Source organism: Pelobates fuscus, chromosome 3 (assembly GCF_036172605.1).
Source record: "Pelobates fuscus isolate aPelFus1 chromosome 3, aPelFus1.pri, whole genome shotgun sequence".
NCBI classification, from domain to species: Eukaryota; Metazoa; Chordata; class Amphibia; order Anura; family Pelobatidae; genus Pelobates; species Pelobates fuscus.
This window is the reverse complement of record NC_086319.1, coordinates 219,567,877-219,588,917: the sequence shown is the minus strand read 5'-3', so window position 1 is coordinate 219,588,917 and position 21,041 is coordinate 219,567,877. Positions and strand designations below refer to the sequence as shown.

The 21,041-nt window shown below is 36.5% G+C and overlaps 1 protein-coding gene across 1 annotated transcript in view; it reads right to left on the bottom strand.

Annotated features, from left to right (window-relative positions):
• Nucleotides 1–21,041, bottom strand: part of LOC134601015 (chloride anion exchanger-like) — a 60,569-nt gene that overhangs the window by 15,840 nt on the left and 23,688 nt on the right. The window contains exons 4-12 of the mRNA XM_063445430.1: nt 17,253–17,363; nt 16,385–16,557; nt 13,854–14,018; nt 12,482–12,634; nt 10,951–11,033; nt 9,742–9,889; nt 9,411–9,524; nt 5,394–5,471; nt 4,739–4,834 (exon numbers count right to left, since the gene is read on the bottom strand). Of these exons, the coding sequence (XP_063301500.1) occupies nt 4,739–4,834; nt 5,394–5,471; nt 9,411–9,524; nt 9,742–9,889; nt 10,951–11,033; nt 12,482–12,634; nt 13,854–14,018; nt 16,385–16,557; nt 17,253–17,363 (1,121 nt within the window). The remainder of the gene's footprint in view (nt 1–4,738; nt 4,835–5,393; nt 5,472–9,410; nt 9,525–9,741; nt 9,890–10,950; nt 11,034–12,481; nt 12,635–13,853; nt 14,019–16,384; nt 16,558–17,252; nt 17,364–21,041) is intronic.

The following is a 21,041-nucleotide window of genomic DNA, read 5'->3' as shown; positions in this document are numbered from 1 at the left end:
CTCCCCCCCAGCCTCTCTAGGTGTCTCCCCACAACCTCCCCTATGTCTCTTTTACCTCTTCCCTGGCCACTCTATGGCCCTTTGCCCCCCCCCCAGCCTTTCTGTGTGTCTCTTTCTCTCCATATCCCCATTTGTGTGTCTCTTCCCCCCAGTACCTTGTCTCTTTCTCCCCCAGCCCCTCTATGTCACTTTAAGTCCCCCAGCCCCTTCATGTATCTCATCTCCCCCAAATTTCTCATTCCTCCAGCCGCCTATGTATCTCAATTTCTCTCTCCAAGCCCCTCCATGTGCTCATTCCCTACCCCAGTTCCCCTGTTTGTCTCATTCTCCAAGCCACCCCATGTGTCTCAATTCCCCAGTCCCCATGTGTATAATCTCCTCTCCTCCCTCCCCATGTGTCTTACTTGCCAGTATTAATGTTGGCAGTGTTAATTTTGACATCTATCTATTATTGGTATTTAGTGCCAGCTTATTCCGCGGCGCTTTACAATAAGAGGGGAATTTACCAAATGAGACAATAACAAAATGTAACAGGAACAATAAGTAGTTGAGGACCCTGCTCAATCAAGTCTATCTATCTATCTATCTATCTATCTATCCATCCATCCAATATGACTTGTTGGAGCTCAAATAGGCTGATGGATAAAGATAAGTACCAGGAGCCTTGACCACTGTCCTCAGTAGTCCTGTCCTCCAATACTTAATGGAAGGTCTGCAGGAACAATTTTAGGGGGTGTAATACTCAGTGCTGTGCCAACTCATCCCCGTGTCTGTGTGTCCAGTGTCTGAACATGCCCTTTTTCCTTACTTTAAGTAAACCCTGAGTGTATCTTCTCTAATTGTACTGTTTCCTATTGCTATATTTTAAGAAAATTACTTAACCCCAATTGAGAAAATGAGGGACTGGAAGTAAAATCTGAGATAAAAGATTTATTAATTAACATGTCAATAAAATATACTATACCATTAATTCTGGTTATTTTAGTTAAGTTACTATCAGGACGATACTGTGGCCCAACATAGAAAAACGCATATAAAAAAACATATATAGCAGGCCTTAGAATGTCCATACATATCATAAAAGAATAGTCAGTATCAAGCCAAGGTCAGGAACACAGAGACAACAACGAACAGATAAAGCCAAAAGGTCAAGGATAGCAGAATCAGGGATAGTGAGGAATAAAGCAGAGATCAAAATACCAGAAAAAAAAAAAACTATATAAGCGCGCTCCCAGATAACCAGAAAGGGGAAACCATAACAGGGCACTGATAATAAGTACATTTGGGTTTTAAAAACCCTCAAATGCTTCTGATTTATTAGAATGGGCCCTTTTGACAACATAACGTGCGTGCGCGTCGATGACGTGACGATGCACGTAGTATCCAAGAATAACATGATATAATAAGAGGACAAATAAGCACTCAATTAGAAGGAGCTTCTTGAAATCTCTAGTAAGTTTGATTCCTGCTCTAGGACATATGAATGGCAGTTGTCCCCAAGGAAAAGGTGAGGACACCTGCCAATGCTAACGATGATAGCAAAATGGCGCTGTGAGTCCACAAATGGAGAAGGGGAAATATGGCAAATAGGTCATTCATCACATTTCTCCCCTATAGAGGTAGACAGACTTGTGTCCAGACCCACGACGACCTGCAACAAGCCTGTCATACCCCCTTAGTCCACAGTCCAAGCCTTTGTGGGTCCAATGTGACTGGACAAGTGGGTACAAGTGTGTGTCGTCAAAACGGTAGCCATTACCCCTCCCAACGCCGCTCTCCCAGGGCAGAGTCAGTCCAAGGGAACACACAGTCGGTTACGTTCTCCATGTAATGAGTAAACTGGCCCTCTATTCTGCTAGGCTTCTCATTGACAAACTGGATATCCTCTATCAGCTCAGGCTCTGTACCAGATACTCCTTTCTCTGGCAAGGCGCTGCAACTCCTTACTGCACTGGTGTACTGGGACTCAATCCTCACACGCTGCTGCTCCCATGGTTGGAAGGGTGCCACACTCTGGTTGGACTCTTCCAGTACAGGCTATCCCACCTCTGCAACCAGTTTGTAATGATACAACCCTGGCATCTCTGGCCTCAAGGTGGACCAGTTCAGGCCAAGTAATCGCACTATAGCAGATCGTAGATAGTTACAACACAGAAAGATAAAAGGTCAAATGAACTGCCTAATTGTATTAGCACACAGCTTTTTCTACATTTACAGGCATAACAAACTTGTTTGCATAATACAGGGAGGAGAATGCAAGTACAGTAATTACAGTGGGGAAATGGTCAGAGCCAGCTCTTGCAAAACACTGCTGACAATGTAACACTGCTAGCTCAGTCTCACCTCCCACTGTGCTTGGTAAACATCTGACAATGACTTGCCAGGTACATTTCCTAATCCCATCAGACAGCCTGGAAGATATTTGTGGCCATCTGAGACTAAGATTAACTGAAAACACATTACACATGCACCATTATTATTATTGATATTTATATAGTGAGCGGAGTTCCCTGTACCCTAACTGGGTACCTCCACCAAGGACTGCTTCCTAGCTGGAACAGTGAACAAACCGCAGCACTTCTGCCTACAGTCGCCGTGGCTTGACTGGGGCCCAGGAACTGCTCCCTCCTGGAGCCAAATGGGGAATTCGCTCTAGACACCCCCAGGCACAGGACGACACTCAGTCCTGGGATCTCTAGTCCTTGTAATGATTTTCCCCATTGAATCCCCTGCAAGCTGGAATGGCAGACACCGTGTTAAATCTTCCTTCCCTCCAATAACAGGACGACACACAGTTTTGGAGTGCAAACTGGAATCTTTAATGGCAGCCACAACTGGCCTTATATACATGTCCCCATGCAAGGAACACTCCTCCCAGCACCTTGTGAGGGACTGCAGTACAAAGTCACAGACCAATGACAAAGGTGTTTAAATACATGACACGCCCATATACAAGCATAGAATCCCTCCCCTCTGCCTGGGAGATAATTGGATCAGTAACTGTACTAATTCTAATCCAATTATCTCCAAGCACAGAAAAAACATACTTTTTCAAAACACCCCAAAAGTACCCCTAAAACACATGGAAAACCCCACAAAAGTCATATTCGCTGATAGCCCCGATCTTATTTATATATAGCACTAATTTATTCTGCAGCGCTTTACAATAACTAACATAGCTGTTCCATTTCCCTCTTGTAATTATACAATAAGGCAGCACACCGATCTGCAATGTAACACTGTCTGAGATAATTATAAGTCTGCCCTGCTTCTGCGAGCTAGGGTAGTGACATTATGAACTCCATACGCTCTAGTTCTTTGCCTGTGCAAATTCCATCGGTAGCAAAATGGCACTGTGAGTTCTAAAATGGATAACGGTAAATAAGGCAAATAGGCCATGCGTCACAGTGAGGAACACTACTTAAAGAAACTCTTTATATTTATTTATATATTTACTGCACTATATTTCTTGGCACAACTACCACCCGCATTATTTTTTGTTTGTGATACTCTTTTGGGGATAGAAGGATCCCTACTTTTCAGGTAGTAGCTAAATGTGTTCCTTTAGTGTGTATCTTTCTTAATATGGTAGGTTATGGCAGGAACACAGGAGAGTGGCTGAGGGGTGGCTAGATACCTGCATATGGGGCCCTTTTTAAATGACAACCTCCACGCTCTATCTAGATGTGGAAAATTGCTTCCCCACCTCCATTTACCCACCTTCCGATGTTGCACATGTGGTGCTCACCAACTACAGAGTCCCTGTGGCTATAAAAAAACCTCCTCTTGATTCAAGCCTTGCCCTGCTGTGGTTTCTGTTCTAGTTATCTGAAAGTGTGTAGATTATTTCACTCCTGGTTTATTTATCTCAGTTTGCTCTGATTTCTGTATCCCTAACTTAAACTAGATTATTGATTCTGTGTACCTCTGTTATACTTGACATAAGCTATTTTTTGACTTTGCTATTTCTCTGTATTTAGTTAATTAAGTCCAGCCACTATAAGGTCCGGTAATAAGTAGCTGTCTTTTTCCCTTCCTCTGTCTTGTGTGACTTAATTCTACTGGTGTTGGGTGACTACCTATACTGAGGAGGAGGCTTGTAGCCTCTGGCCTTGAAAAAGTTACCAATTGACCTGCCTTCTTTCCATCCCCTGCATGATAGCAGCCTCCAAGGAACATTGAAGAGCTACAGTATCGTTTTTATGGTATATAAGTGTCTGTCTGTGTTGGGGTGTACCTGTGGGTGTATGTATGCCTGTGTGTGCTTACCCGTATCTATGTATATCTCTCTTTCCCTCTCTTTGTGTCTGTCTGTACCTGCGTGTACCTATATGTTTCTATGTATATCTGTATATGTCTGTCTGTGTCTATGTGTGTTTGTGTGCATGTGCGTGTCTGTGAGTAACTGTGTGTTTAGAGGTGTGTTAAGGAGAGGAGTTTGGGGAGGGTCTAAAGGGGTTTAGGAAGGGTGTCACCAAATTATTTGGGGGATCAAGTCCCCGGTGCTTTTTGATCCTAGTAACACCACTGCAGGAACATAAAGCATTATTTATTGTCTAAGTATATACTTGATCAGGTACTAGATATGTTTTAGTTAATATGATTTTACAGTTATTTAATTATAAATATGGTATATTTATAATTATACTTTTTCTTATTACTGTTAATGACAATCAGCATTCTAACCTGTTCCAATGCTTCAAACCCCAAACCTGCTTCCCTGTAGATTATTACTTACACAATCATATTTATCCATTTGAAAGAGAATAGGAATTTCATTAAACTTCATTAGCATTCCTTTCAAGTTTATGATAATAATAGCGGCCAGGACAGCCTGAAATAAAAAAAATTATTAAAAAAACAATTTGTTTTAGGTATGCTTTCGACAAAAATATATTTTTTTAATTATGCTCTACAGCGTGATGGTTAATCTGACAATATGCTTTCTCGTATAGAGGTAAATCAGTTATTTAGATAAATCAATTTGGAGTGCTACAAGAATCTGTTTAACCAGAGGTGGAAAACTGTGGAATCCAACTGTTTTTGAACCATAACTCCCATGATTCTCTGTCTGCTCACACCACCTGTCCCAGTAAAACTAGGTCAGCTCTTTGGAGATCACCATACATTCTTCTTGACATTTTTATTGCCCAGAAGTTGTTTAATTTGAGATAAAATTACATTGATGCTTTGGATATTATCACAGTAGTGTAGAGAAAAGGCAAATTATATCCACAATAGGGCAGGCAAAGACCAGCAACAAAATAATCATCACAATACCAGCACAAACATTCTTCTGTTATTTTAATAAAATATATAAAACTAAACTAATTACTAAAGATATTAATTTACAACATTAGATATAAAAATGGATAGAAAATGTTCATAGCTACCTTTGGTAATGTCTCCAAAAGATACCCAAGAGCCAAAGTCACTATCAAAACAATTAAGGCTGATATGATCCCAGCAATCTATGGTAAGAATAATCATAAGCATATTTATATTACTTTATTTATTACATAAGCAATATGAGAAATTAGCTTCAAATATTTTTTTTTTTTCATTAATAAATTTACTGTTAAGTCTTTCTTAAGGTTTTTTTAAATCACATATCCTTTTAAACTGTTTAGTAAGGTTATACAAGTGGAAAAGTGGGTATATAACAAAAACACATACTTGTCTAGACTAGACTATCAAAAAAGAATATAACGATTAAAAGGTAAAACAATTGCTTCTCACACACATCATTTTATTTACTTAACACCTTAAGGACACATGATTCCCTTTTATTCCAGAAGTTTGGTCCTTAAGGGGTTAAAGGAGCACTATATATACAAACTCGTTTTCCTGGCACTATAGGGTCATTAGGATCCCCCTACCCTCTGGGCCCCCCTCCCGCTGGTCTGAAAGAGTTAAAACCCCTTCAGCCACTTACCTTTCTCCAGCGCCATGCTCCCTCTGTGCTGGGGAATTTTCCACCCCCTGCTGACGTCAGATCCGAATGCACATGCATGCCGCACGCGCATTTAAACAGCCCATGTGAAAGCATTACTCAATGCTTTCCTATGGACGTCCAGCATCTTCCTATTATGATTCTCACAGTGAGAATCACGGAAGCGCCTCTAGCGACTGTCAGTGAGGCAGCCACTAGAGGCTGGATTAACCCTCAGTGAAACTTAGCAGTTTCTCTGAAACTGCTATGTTTTCAGCTGCATGGTTAAAACTAGAGGGACCTGGCACCCAGGTCACTTCATTGAGCTGAAGTGGTCTGGGTGCCTATAGTGGTCCTTTAAAAATCATTCTATGTCATACTGTCATACTGTTATCACAAACACTCTATGTACCTTCAGACAATGTCCTACTTCTCCAGAATGGGAGCTCTGTACATGCCTGCCATTGTTAAATGAATGGGATCTGTCATACTGTTATCACAACCACTCTATGTACCCTCAGACAATGTCCTACTTCTCCAGAATGGGAGCTCTGTACATGCCTGCCATTGCTAAATGAATGAGATCTTCCATTGTGGCACAGGATCGCTCAGTTTTGCATTATTGCCACTTTGCACCATCTATCAGCTCTGAGAGTTGTTTAAAACTGCAGGCAACTGTACAATTATTCGAGCTCTAAAAGAGCTCAGAGATGTCACTCAGACAGCTCAGAACTGTAACACTATATTGTTATAACAGAATTCCATCAGCCGTCCATAGGGTCATGCTCTAGAAGCCACATTTACTACTGACATATACAAAAGTAAACAATGCGTGTATATGCAAGTACTTGACAAAAAAAACTCAATCTTACATTATATATTATCTCAACCCTATACCAAATAATAATAAAAGAGGTTCTATTTCAACTGTCAAAAGTAAAGACAAATAAGTCAATGGGACCTGATGGAATACACCCAAAGTTATTAAAAAAGCTTAATGGTGTACTAGCAAAACCATTAACAGATATATTTCACCAATCATTGTTAACAGGAGTAGTCCCAGAAGATTGGAAGTTTGCAAATGTTGTGCCCATTGATAAGTAAGGTAGTAGGGAGGAGTCGGGCAACTATAGGCCAGTAAGTAAGCCTTACTTCAGTAGTGTGGAAGAAGTGTGGAAGGTAATGGAAACCATGTTAAAGGATAGGATTGTTGTACATCTAAAATCACATGGATTTCAAGATCAGAGACAACATGGGTTTACTTCAGGGAGATCCTGCCAAACTAATCTTATTGATGTTTTTGATTGGGTAACTAAAATAATAGATCAGGGTGATGCAGTAGATATTGCTTACCTAGATTTAAGTAAGGCTTTTGACACTGTTGCACATAGAAAGGCTTATCAATAAACTGCAATCTTTAAGTTTGGATTCCAATATTGTTGGATGGGTTAGGCAGTGGCTGAGTGACAGGCAACAGAGGGTTGTAGTCAATGGAGTATATTCGAAGCAAGGTCTAGTTACCAGTAGGGTACCTCAGGGATCTATACTTGGACCCATTCTCTGAAATATTTTTATTAGTGATATTGCAGAAGGTCTTGATGGTAAGGTATGTCTTTTTGCTGATGACACTAAAATTTGCAACAGGGTTTATGTTCCAGGAGGGACAAGTCAAATAGCAAATGATTTGGAAAAATTAGAAAAATGGTCAGAGTTGTGGCAACTGACATTTAATGCTTCTTGGACGTAAAAACCCAAGGGCAGAGTACAGAATATTTGATAGAGTCCTAACCTCAACATCTGAGGAAAGGGATTTAGGGGTGATTTTTTCTGATGACTTAAAGGTAGGCAGACAATGTAATAGAGCAGGGGAAAATGCTAGCAGAATGCTTGGTTGTATAGGGAGAGGTAATAGCAGTAAAAAGAGGGTGCTCATGCCATTGTACAGAACACTGGTGAGACCTCACTTGGAGTATTGTACGCAGTACTGGAGACCAGAAGTACCAGAAGAATATCCAGAAGAATATCCAGAAGGATATTGATACTTTAGAGAGAGTTCAGAGAAGGGCTACTAAACTGGTTCATGGATTGCAGGATAAAACTTACAAGGAAAGGTTAAAGGAACTTAACATATATAGATTGGAGGAAAGGCGAGACAGGGGGGATATGATAGAAACATTTAAATACATAAAGGGAATCAACACAGTAAAGGAGGTGACTATATTTAAAAGAAGAAAAACCACCACAACAAGAGGACATAGTCTTTAATTAGAGGCGTAGTGGATGCATGGAATAGCCTTCCAGCTGAAGTGGTAGAGGTTAACACAGTAAAGGAGTTTAAGCATGCGTGGGATAGGCATAAGGCTATCCTAACTATAAGATAAGGCCAGGGACTAATGAAAGCATTTAGAAAATTGGGCAGACTAGATGGGCCGCATGGTTCTTATCTGCCGTCACATGTGTCTATGTCTATGTTTCTATCTAATTTCAGATGCAGAAGCAGCATAACAGACCAATAGGATGTTGTACCATCTAATAACACGAACATATAATACATTTTGTTGGGAGGGGGCAGACAGGAATTGGGGTAGAACAAAAACCAATTCTCCTGCTTGGAAACAAATTTGCCCAGGGTCTGGGAAGTTAATTGCTAAACCAGATGCCTGCAGTGCAAATCTGTAAATTTCCTAGATATTATTATTTTTACCTACAGTGTCTGAAAAACAAATCAGAGCCAGGAATTATGTATCTACCAGCAGATTTAAATCAGATTAACAATTTCACAAAGAGAGTGGGAAGTGAGATATACCTGATTAAACTCTCTCTATCATGCAACCATTTTCAGTTTCTGGCAAATGAGGTTTGCCACAGCCAAATCATCTTTCTACTCTTGTTTATGGTCTATGGAAATCCCATGAAACTATGTGATACTTTATAGATATATTTCTATATGCACAATAAGATCCCCTAGGCATACTCTAATACTAACACAATACACATATAGTCTTTTCAAATGTTTTTATATTAGATACATTTGTTTCCATAACAGTAAGAATAATGATATAATATAGATATACATGGAAATAACATACATAAAAACAACAACAACAAAAACAGAAAAACAAACAACCAGGGAATACAATTTACACATACCATCCGATACAATATGTAATAATTAATGTTTTTTCAATAAAGTACACAATAGTCTTAGTATTAGAGTATTTAATAAACATTTTGGATTGTGAGTGGCGGTTTATTTTCTCACCAGATAGCAATTCCTACATTGAAGTCTATCAGAAAATTGCTATTAAGTTAGCAAAGTAAACCCTTACTCTTCTAAGAGATTCCAGACAATTATATTTACTGAAAACCCATGCATGAAGGTGCCACTAATATCCACATATGTTTTTGTGCGATCAGTCTCTGCAAACAAAATCGGATGTTTAGTTCAGATAACATTCGCTGACACATATTTATTTACCTGAGTTTTGCCTCCTGTACTTTCTTGTACCGAAGACCGAGCTAAAGATGTACTGGCAACAAATCCTTTAAATGCACCACATACTATGTTACTTAGTCCAAATGCTATTAGTTCCTGTAGACAACAAACGTTGAATTAATATTTGGATGGTGATGCTCTTTATTATTACCTTTACTTTCTTAAAACTTACTTTACATTATTTTAACTTACACATTGATCTTAGGTTCATTTTCCTAAATAATCATGACAATAATAGCATGGCATATTGTGCTCTGCAATTAGATTTTATTTCCTTACTTATTGATGATAGCTGAGAGAAAATATAATTTACCTGGTTGGCATCGATAGTGTAATTATGCTTGATTGCATAAACTTGGGCAACAGAGAATGCCACAGCAAATCCAACAATTGCAATAGAGATAGAATTGGCAACACTAGACTGGAAAATCCCAACATCTGGTGCAACTGGAGGGTCAAATCTAAACAGAAGAATATTAATCATGTATTCAGAAGCAGAAATAAATTAATACATGTTTTAGTCATTATTCTTCTAGAACAGACTGAAAAAGACTAATGATGGCCATAGTCTAACAAAGCAGTCATGGACAGTTATGGTTGGATACTCATGTTACTAAATACCAAAGAAGCCAGCAAGCATGGTACAGTTCAATATTAATAAAAAAAAAAAAAGATATGAGATATTACACCAAGACCCTCAGAGTTAATTTTGCTTGATGTAAAAAATGTTATTCAGTATATAATCATTATGAAAACATGGCTACAAACAGAATGTGAAACCATCAATACTCTATTACTATTTGTATGCATATGCTTGCGTACCATTCATACAACAGATGTAAAGATAAAACAAAACTATTGACATACAAAGTAATGCCTGTCTCAAGGAGGTAACCCTTCCCCTTCCAACCATGTGCTTTTTGAATGCAGACATGGTGACCCCCGGGTTGTCTAAGGCTGTTGCCTGTCTTTCCTTATGGTCGCCCGGCCATGAAAACATGGCTGACTATCGGACTTCCATAACTAAAAAAAAAATGTTTGGATGAAGCACTTCAACTGAACTATATTTTTGCATAATGCACAAGCCTAGCGCTCAGGATACTAATTATAATACAGCCATACGATCCACATATAAAGTCTGTGTTAATTTGGCAGCATGAAAAGAGCCTCTCTATTTGGCAGTGCCAGAACATCATGGCTGAATCAACGCAACCGCACCGAGCCTTTTATAGCATAATAGTTTTATAATCTTTCATGTAATGGCTAATATCCCAATCAATGGCACACAGTAATGTTTATGCTTCATACAGTGTCCCTTATACAATCTAATGCACCATATAATTAAATAACATCATTCTATGAATTGCAAAGTTCTATGCCTAAAAAAAAGCCCTTGTTAACAAAGGCAGCTCTGTACTTATGATCCATGTAGGCTTCTGTAAAGTGTTTCGAAGATTTACAAAGAATTAGGCAATATAAAAATATGCCCCTTTTGAAGTCAAACATGCTGCTGGTTACTTACCCTCTTTGGATTGTTCCTACAGTATTTACAGCAAATCTATGTTTAAAATCAAATGCATATGACACACCAGTTGCAATGACAGTCTGTAAAACAAAGATAAGAATAAAAAATTAGAATATGAGCACTATACCTTTCAAATCAAATGTTATACATGCACAGAATATTTCTGTTTCTTAGCACCGAAATAAGATGGGTTTGTGATTCCAAAGATCAAAATCTTTATTCATGTGTCCATTGTAATGTTAAAAAAGGATACTGTGATAGGGGAGGAGGGCTGTGGTACAGGCTACATAAACTGTTGTTATTAGTAGGCCACCTAAAATTTCTCAAAATAGCCTTGTCTTTTGTCACACCTAAACTTGCATCTACACTTGCACCTCTAAAAGTAACATGTCCCTCGTTGGCCATTTGAAATGTTGTGAAGTATGTTAAATGAACATGGAGAATAATGAGAGTTGCAGACCAATGTACCATGATGGAGAGACTATCATAATGTGCATTTCCAACCAATTTCTTGTTTAACAAATAACTGCAGTATTGTTCCTTATCTGGAGGTGCACATGCCATGCCTCCGAAATGAAGACTCATTTAAAAAACACTAGATTGTCTTATACTGGTATTAAAGTACACTAAAGTATACCAGCTGTGGAACTATAATCTAATACAGCATCATCGGATATGTTCATGGGAGAAATTGTAGGTTTCTTACCAATAACAATTTATGCAAGTAGGTAATTGTAATTTACAATATGAACTAGACAACGTATTTACACAAACTGGTTTGTATTTTTTTTGTGTAGTTATTGTAGTCTAAAGACACATTACTGTAAATATTATTGCTCTGGTATAAAGTCAGACACACCCAGAATACTGAACTCATATAAAAGCCAAAGGAGGGACAGAAGTACTTTTGTCCAAAATAGTAAATGTCCCTCATAAATAGGGACACATAAGAGGTTTTTAGTTCCTCAATAGATGGACAGCTACCAGGAGCCAGGGGCTCCTAGCTACCAGGAGCTAGGGCCAAAAAACATCCAGGGCTTGAGTACAAAAATAAATTGTCAACCTGCTTCTTAAAATAATAACCCGATCCAACCGTAAATTCTACCCCTTAACACACCTCTTGACAGACACACAGTTAATTACAGACACACAGAGGCACACAACACATACAGGCATACAGACAGATAGGCACTCAGGCACAAATTGGAACACAAAGGTACAGACAAAGACAGGAACAGAAATGTAAACACATAGTCAGGCACACAGCCAGGGTATACACAGGCATAGACAGGCATAGACAGGCACACACAGATGTTGACAGAACAGGTGAAAAAAGATGGGTACACACAGAAACAGATAGGCACAGTCAGGCATTTACAGGTACACACAGGCATAAACAACACCTGGGTATTAAGTCCATATCATATACAAATAAAATAGCACTCGCATTTGAATTGAATATCACTCATTATCTTGTAATTTGAAATACAGGTATATAAAAAGAAATTTAAGATTGTACCATACTTACCATTATGATTTCAATAGGAATTGGCACAGGCAATTTTGACTTGAACCGATCATTGATTTCTTTGAAGCCATAAACAAAGACCATGACTATAATTGATATAACGAGATCAGCAATATTTGTAATCCTTAGCTGATCAAATATGCTCTTCAATGTCTAGAAAAAAAATATATAATCAGAAGCCAATGAAAAACATTCTCCCAATGAGTAAAATGTAGATTTCTCAGAGAATTTGAACTTTGAGTAGTTGGTATTGTGCATATTTGTGTGACTATACAGTGTGACCTTTGTTTAAACAATGTAAATATAATTTATTATTTTTTATTTTGTATATAATTTAAAATGATATATATTGTTGGATTTATTATTAATATTTTCTGATTAATGCATTATTTAGTAAATGTATGTGTACTGCTTTGGCAATTTTTAATACTAGATATTTTGGTATCAATTACTTGCTAAAATCTACAAAATTCCAAGTTTACTGAAGAATGGCAAATCAATAGAGAAATAAATTAAAATGGATCACAGTGTAGGAAACAAAATCTTTAAGTCAAGTACATGTTATCAAATATAGCATTTCACCAACTCTCATTGTCACAGTGGATGGCCACAGGCCAACATTAATTAGGCTTTTTAAATTTGTATTTATTATTAAGAAGATTGCCAATTTTAAGTTTACGTAGTTGAGCTGTAAAAATAGCTTAGTTGGCATTTTTGTTTTTCAATTTGCCTATATTGGCCTAAAATATGCATTTTTTTTTCACAATATCATCAGATCCTATTCTAATTCAATGAATATACACAATGTTACTTAATGTACTTAAAATATAAATTCAGCTGCAATCCATGTTTAAAAGACACGCTAAGCACTGTAACAATGTATGTTTCTCGAATAGGATAGAATACAAAGATATTTTCTCCATGTGCTTTGAGGAAAATTTATCAACGAAAAATGTTATTTTCTAGATAAAAGTGCTGAATAAAGCAATCACTGATATAAACCAATAGGTATCTTAATATTTATCACTTTGAGTAAGAATAAAATAAGTCATAATATTTATACATCATATTGCTGAGATCATCAGTGATGATGATGATGACGATGATGATGATCTTGGCCAATCCCATATTGCTCCACAGAAAAGCATTGGGAGACCTACTGTGCATGTGCGGCAATTGCCATACTGTTTAGAGGGCAGAGACTGCATTCAACTGTAACGTTTCTGTTGGTAAGAGTGTCCCTGACACAATTTTGTTTCTTAACTGACTTGTCAATTAATTTAATAAACTAACTGGATACAATAAATATAGAACAATAATTTAAGCTAATTAACATTTAATACTATATTAGAAAAACACTTGAAATACTTACATAAAATAAGGCGAGGGGTCCATTAAATGCAGGAACTGTAAGGCCAAAAATATATTTCAGCTGTGACACCACAACATCAATAGCAGCAGCAGTGGTAAATCCATTAATTAAAGGCTCTGATAGATATATGACTATGAAGCCAATTCTCAGAACTCCCATCACCAGCTGGAAAAGAAATCATACCACCACAAATAATTGGCTAATTTGAATTAACTTAAAATGAAAGATCATATAATGATTCAAGAAAATGTATCATAAATGTTTGCTTACATTTTTTTATAGAAAGATTATTAAAATTATGTTTGTGACTGTTACTTGTGACTGTGTTGGTGCGAAAAAAGACGAGTTGTCTCAAATGACCATTCATTATGAGTAAATTTAATAGACAATATTTATTTTACCAAATTTTGTATTCTTATTCTACAATATTAAAAAAAATAAGGATCCTAATTATTACAAGGAATGTGCAGAGTAATAATGTTTTGTGTGTTTTATATTTGTAATGCAACTTCTAAAGGCCTTATTGAAAGCAAAAAACATATTTGTTACATGTAATATTTTTACCCAGAGACCTACAAGTGTAGCAATAACATTTTTTATTCTAGTACCCATTGTAAGGTTTTGACATGAAAAAAAAAATAGATTTATGGCCAAAAAATTTCCATGCAATTTGGTCTGGCACAAAGCAGGTCCAAATACCTACATACAAAATTAGGCCCTGTGCTCAAACTCTTACTACTCCTGGGTGGCAGCAATGAATCAAGCACACATCAGCCCCAGTGCATGAAATGCAAACTAAACAAAGGGATTGTTGAAAGCTGAAGGGATTGTTGAAAGCTGAAGTAACTTTTTTCATAGGTCTAAACACTTGCCATTTGTAGAAAGATTATAAAGGTGCTTTGGACTAAATCCTTCTACTGGGATGGATTTCTGTGAGGAATATAAAAGCAAAAATAGTAGTCCCATAAACTCAGATTAAAGCCAGTTACCATGCTGGCAGGATCTATTTTGTATGTGTGGTCAGTATTGTTTTTGTTGTAGTTGTTTAATTTAGTTTTCTAGCTTTTTCATTTTAAAGGTTGTCGACTTCAGTGAGGAGAAAATATATTAGGACATTGGTTGACCAAATTGGAAAAGACAAGTCATAATTATTTAGGTTTTTTTTCAGGGGTAGACAAAAAATGGAGCTCTATCTGTCATTGAAGTACATTTCCCTTGAGTTTAGCCAGCTTTGTTCAGGCAGTTAAAGCAGTCCATGGAGACAAGTATTAGAAAAAAAAAAGCAGCAGTAACTTTGGAAACCATTTTAGCACATCAACCAGGATGCTTCAAAAATCACTGTCTTTATTGCTCCTAAAGCATAACACATACATTTCTGAAAATAATTATATATTTAGTTCAGCAATGTATGTACATTTTATGAGGTGTTCACTCATATTGAGGCACAAATAATCCATTTAAAATTGTGCAATCAGTTGATTAAGATTTAATTTAGAATTGAGCGGGAAATTTTGTTGAAAATCAGATTTAATAGCCAGTTTGCAGAAATATTCCACATTGTCTGTTTATCAATATTGGCCTTGATTTTTGTCCAAAAAATAAACTATCAAAAATATATACAAACACAAAGATAAAGCACAGCGCTTACAGCAGCAGTAGCTTAGTATCCAACAGCTCAAAATACATAGTAAAAACAAAGAGAATGTTACCTGCGCTCTGGCCTAAATCCCCATGTACATTTAAACAAAATGGAGGCTCTTTAGTTTTATTCCAATGGCCATTTGAATAAAACTGCCACATCAAGGCAAGCCCCAAAAGGTGAGTCCTACTGTAGCCATTAGATTTGCTGATATCAGCCAAGAATCTCCAATGAGACATGAAGGGGTCTTCTATAAACCCTTTCACATTTAACCCTCTTTAGGGCTTCTACACATACAAAACAAAAACATATAAAACATATATCAAAAATATATATTATATATAAAAAATCAATACACCAACAAATGTAAAAATATTAAAATATAAATATTTTTGAAAAAAACATTTAATTATTTTAAAAGTTTATGAAAAAATACTAAATTTGAATAGATTATCCAAAAATATTACATCGAGGCTTATGACTGCTACAAAGTCATATATTTGTAACTGACTCAAAATTCTGTCACTGATGTAAACGATGTAGAAAGATAGCTGTGCACAAACACTTGCTTGTACTAGACTGGAAACTAGGGATGGTTCTTGTGGCCATGAACTTCAACTAACAGATGCAAACCTGGTATGTGGTCCTTGCATAACCCATAATGCAGTGAGATGAATAATAGGGAAAGGTTGCAAGAACCCATTTTGTGCCAGTCTCACGTGACTTCAAAATGTAACAGCTACGAAATTAGATATTTTAGGATAGACTCAGCTATTTCATCAATTAGTTTCACTAAAATTAAATAATCTATCATATACCGTAATGTATTTCCTATACCACAGGGAAACATGACAATATAACACATAGAATGAATTACATATAAAATACTGACCTGAACAATCCCAACAAGAAATGTTAAAGATGCTGCAACAACTATTCTCTGATTATTCAATGCTTCTTCAGAAGTAGAATTAACAACTGTAGAATTGCTAGTGCTTGAGGTGTCACCAGGGACCAGAGTAAGCACAACCGAACCAACCATTAGACATGTTACAGGGAAAGGACCTGAAAGATTAGCTTTATTAAACACTCCAGGCTTACAAATGCATGTTACAAAAAAATGAGTCCTGTCTCACAACAATATGTTGGGCTTATAGTACACTCCAGGACAGATGTGATCCCTGGAGACATGTCTTTCTTACAGCCCAAAATAAACTTATGTAAAAAATACCCTTAAATGGTTTACTAAATTATGCTAGGATGCCACCGCCAAACATACTGGGATACAAAAATGTAGATTGATATATTTTTTTTTTTGCCAACAATGTGCATCTAGACAACAGCATCATGAGAACAAAACATCTTTCACATCAACAATTGCAACTACAAAATTGTCAGCTTTTACCTGGGCCTTGAGTTCTAGATAAGTGCACATTCCATTTCCCAGTTTTCAAGGAATTTATTTTGTGCTATAGGAATTGGAATGTAAAGGAGTTGGGAAATTAGGCTAGGTCCACAACCTTTACTTTTAGAAAAAAAGAAGTTGGAGAGAAGGTCCACGTCATGTTGAACTAATAATATGTAAAATGTCTAAATATAGCACTGTGACTAAATAGTACTAAAGGATTAACAATAAGTGGCACGAAGTATCAAAATAGCTAGGTACCAAAAATGAAATAATAATTTAACACTTATCGGAAATGTAAAAAAACATGATGCAAGACATGTGCATAATTTAATATTATTGTATCAATTCATACCAGCAGACAGATGCTTAGAAGTTCCAAGGAAAAAATAGACCAGAATTGGAAAAAAAGCTGCGTATAGTCCATATCCAGGAGATACATTGGTTAGGAGGGCATATGCCAAACCTAAAAAATATAAAAACAAGTAATAGCAAACATAATAATTAGAATGTTAAACATTCTTCCTTGTGTAGTTAATAATTGGATTTTGTTCCCTCATGCCATTTTTAATCATTCCACAACATTTATTGAGACATTCACATAAATATGTCATGTCAGACATATTTCCAAAAATGTCTATCAGTTGGCATAACCATTGCCGTCCAGTTAGTTCACAAAGAGATTGCGACAGAGTAACAAAATGTTTTTCTCTTTCTTCTTTCTGTGAAGGAGTCAATTTGCAAACACAGATGATGTGCAAATAAAATATAATGAAACAGGTTATATCTACGCAGTAAAATAAGACTTAATTTTTTTTCTTTACAGACCCCAGTGGAATGTAATTGAACTATGTATGAGAAAATTATAAAGTCATATTATTCACAGAAGGTATATATATATATATATATATATATATATATATATATATATATATATATATATCTTTAGTAATAATGACTAGATATCTATCTGTCGGTGTATAAAACCATATCAGAGATTATTTTAGTGACCTTATAAAATGATAAATTAAACTAACAATTAATTATGCAAGCATTACTAACCCTCAATAATTATGTTAACTTATTTTTTTTTCCATTTTGCGCACGGCTTAATACCTTAGCCTCTTGTAAAAAGCAGCAGCGGCATGATAAGGACGAATCAAAATATTAGTTTGTACTTTCTGAAATACAAAGGAAATCACTATTTCCTATCTACTAATTAAAATTTTCAATAAGCAAGAATAACAGCCATTGTTAATTATTTTATGACATTAACTATTGAGAGATGTCAGCTAGTTAAAATGAAACCTTAAGCAAGGGTGCCCCCTGGTATCTAGAGAATTTTAATATTCACTCCCCTCGTGAAAATCATTGGTTATTCAGTTGATAAGGATTTGTTTTAAATTAGCTAATGAGGGGGAAAGGATGGATGGGTCACAAACACGGCCTGCCCAAAGGACATTTCTAAATGATTCTCTCCCCTTTTGATTTTTTTTTCTAAGACTTGAAAGTAAAGTTTTCAATCATCTCATACTTAACTTTCTTTCAAATTGCTTTAAACAAGCCAACTCACTCTTTCCTAAGTGCTCGAGTCACCACAGAGGAACAGAAGCCCATTCCAGCAAGTTACATTGGTAACTATATATATTTTTTTATAATCTTATGGAAATACATGAGGTAGTCAATATGTAAAGACAACTGTAAATTCTTTAAAACCACATTTTAATCTTATATATATATATATATTTTGTTCTGCAACCAAAATAAAATATATGGTAGATCTGAACATTTGCAATAATTATAATGAAATTATTATTCTGTAACTCAGATATTTCCATAACTATTTTTCATAATCACTTGTAGCTTAATTTAGGCATACAAGGATGAATTACTTGATGAAGAATAGTTACTTAAGGTATGGCAGAAGCAAGAGAAATAGGGTGTTATATTACCATTAATTATAACATTGCAAGTTTCTCAGTTAAGTGTTAGCTTCTAAATCTATATTTCTGGTGGTTTGATTGAGTAAAGAGTTAATTGCTGAATTAAAAATGTTTACCAAATATTGATGTTTGCAGTTTGCTAATAATCAATTTCCAATAAATCTAAGATTACATAGTTAGCAGACGTGTTTGCATTCTGCTGAAGATAAACTCTCTGATAAGCAAATGTGATTATGGAAAATTCTATAATGCGTTGTTCCAACATAGTGTGCAGATATGGAGGAGGAAAAACACCTTAAAACTGAAAACTATTACTCAAACGTGAAAGTAAGCACTCATAGTGTTTCAAAATAAACTAAAGAATGAATTTATTTTAAGCAGATATGCATTTGCATTATAATCAATATTTTGGTCCAATTACCTTGACATGTTAAGAGATGTTTGGTAATGGGACTGAAATAGTGAATGTATGCTATTGCACAGCTGTAAAATAAAACGTATGTTATCTTATTTTGAAGTTATAAGAGTGTGCTCTTTACAATGCCCTTTTCCATGAAAAGGCAGCATATACAGTGCTCAGCCTACAGGGACAGGATATAGACACCAGAATCACTACATTCTGGTGACTACAGTGTTCCCAACTCTTCGGCATAGACTCCTGTGCTGAAGAACTGAGTTACAGGGAGAGCAGGAGACACAGGTGAAGATGCATCCCCGCCCACAGCAAAAAAAAAAAAAAAAAAAAAAAGCATTTTCACCTGTGTCTCCTGCTCTCCCTGTAACTCAGTTCTTCAGCACAGGAGTCTATCCCGAAGAGTTGGGAACACTGTAGTCACCAGAATGTAGTGATTCTGGTGTCTATATCCTGTCCCTGTAGGCTGGGCACTGTATATGCTGCCTTTTCATGGAAAAGGGCATTGTAAAGAGCACACTCTTGTAACTTCAAAATAAGATAACATACGTTTTATTTTACAGCTGTGCAATAGCATACATTCACTATTTCAGTCCCATTACCAAACATCTCTTAACATGTCAAGGTAATTGGACCAAAACATTGATTATAATGCAAATGCATATCTGCTTAAAATAAATTCATTCTTTAGTTTATTTTGAAACACTATGAGTGCTTACTTTCACATTTGAGTAATAGTTTTCAGTTTTAAGGTGTTTTTCCTCCTCCATATCTGCACACTATGTTGGAACAACGCATTATAGAATTTTTTTTTCCATAATCACATTTGCTTATCAGAGAGTTTATCTTCAACAGAATGCAAACACGTCTGCTAACTATGTAATCTTAGATTGATTGGAAATCGATTATTAGCAAACTGCAAACATCAATATTTGGTAAACATGTGTATTTAATGTAGTAAATCTGGTGTCTATAGCCTGTCCCTGTAGGCTGAGCACTTTATATGCTGCCTTTTCATGGAAAGAGGGCATTGTAAAGAGCATTTACACCACTGAAATACTTAAAATGCTATGGTCATTTTGTGAACATCAATTGGTGTTGAGGTTTCTAGTGTTTCTTAAAGCAGGGCTATAGTGGGAGTATAATTGTTATAGTGGGTGGGATGGTAGCTGCAGTAGGCACTAATGGGGGATCAGTGCTGTAGTGGCAGAAAGGTTATATAGTGGGGGAGATAGTAGCTGTAGTGGGGGTATTGGCTATAGTAGGGGGATAGAAGTTGTAGTGGGGATATAATGGCTACAGTGGGTGATGGCTAGTGGCTACAGTGGATGTGGGATAGTGGCTATAGTGGGTGGGGGGTAGTGGCTGCAGTAATGGGACTGGGGCAATAGTGGTTTAATAGTGGTAGTACTGGGGGATAGTAGCTGTAGTGCTGGATAGGGGCTGTGGTGGGGACGATAGTAGCTGTAGTGGCAGGATAGGGGCTTTAATAGGGGTGTAAATGCTTTAGTGGGTGAAATAGTGGCTGTAGTGGGGTATAGGGGTGGTAGTGGTGAGGATACAGGCTGAGGGGCTGTATTTGGGGGGGAGGTTAATCAAAAAATAATAATAAACTGAAGTGTATTGCCCAGTGGGCTGGCTGGTGAGGGAGAATTTTCTAAAACTTAATAGCAAACGCTTACACAGAATAAAATGTAAAACAGATATAAAATTAAAATAACGAGGTTAGTGTAAAGGGAGATAATGAGAAAAAGAAAATCACATTTTGTTACATGTACATATCAGTACA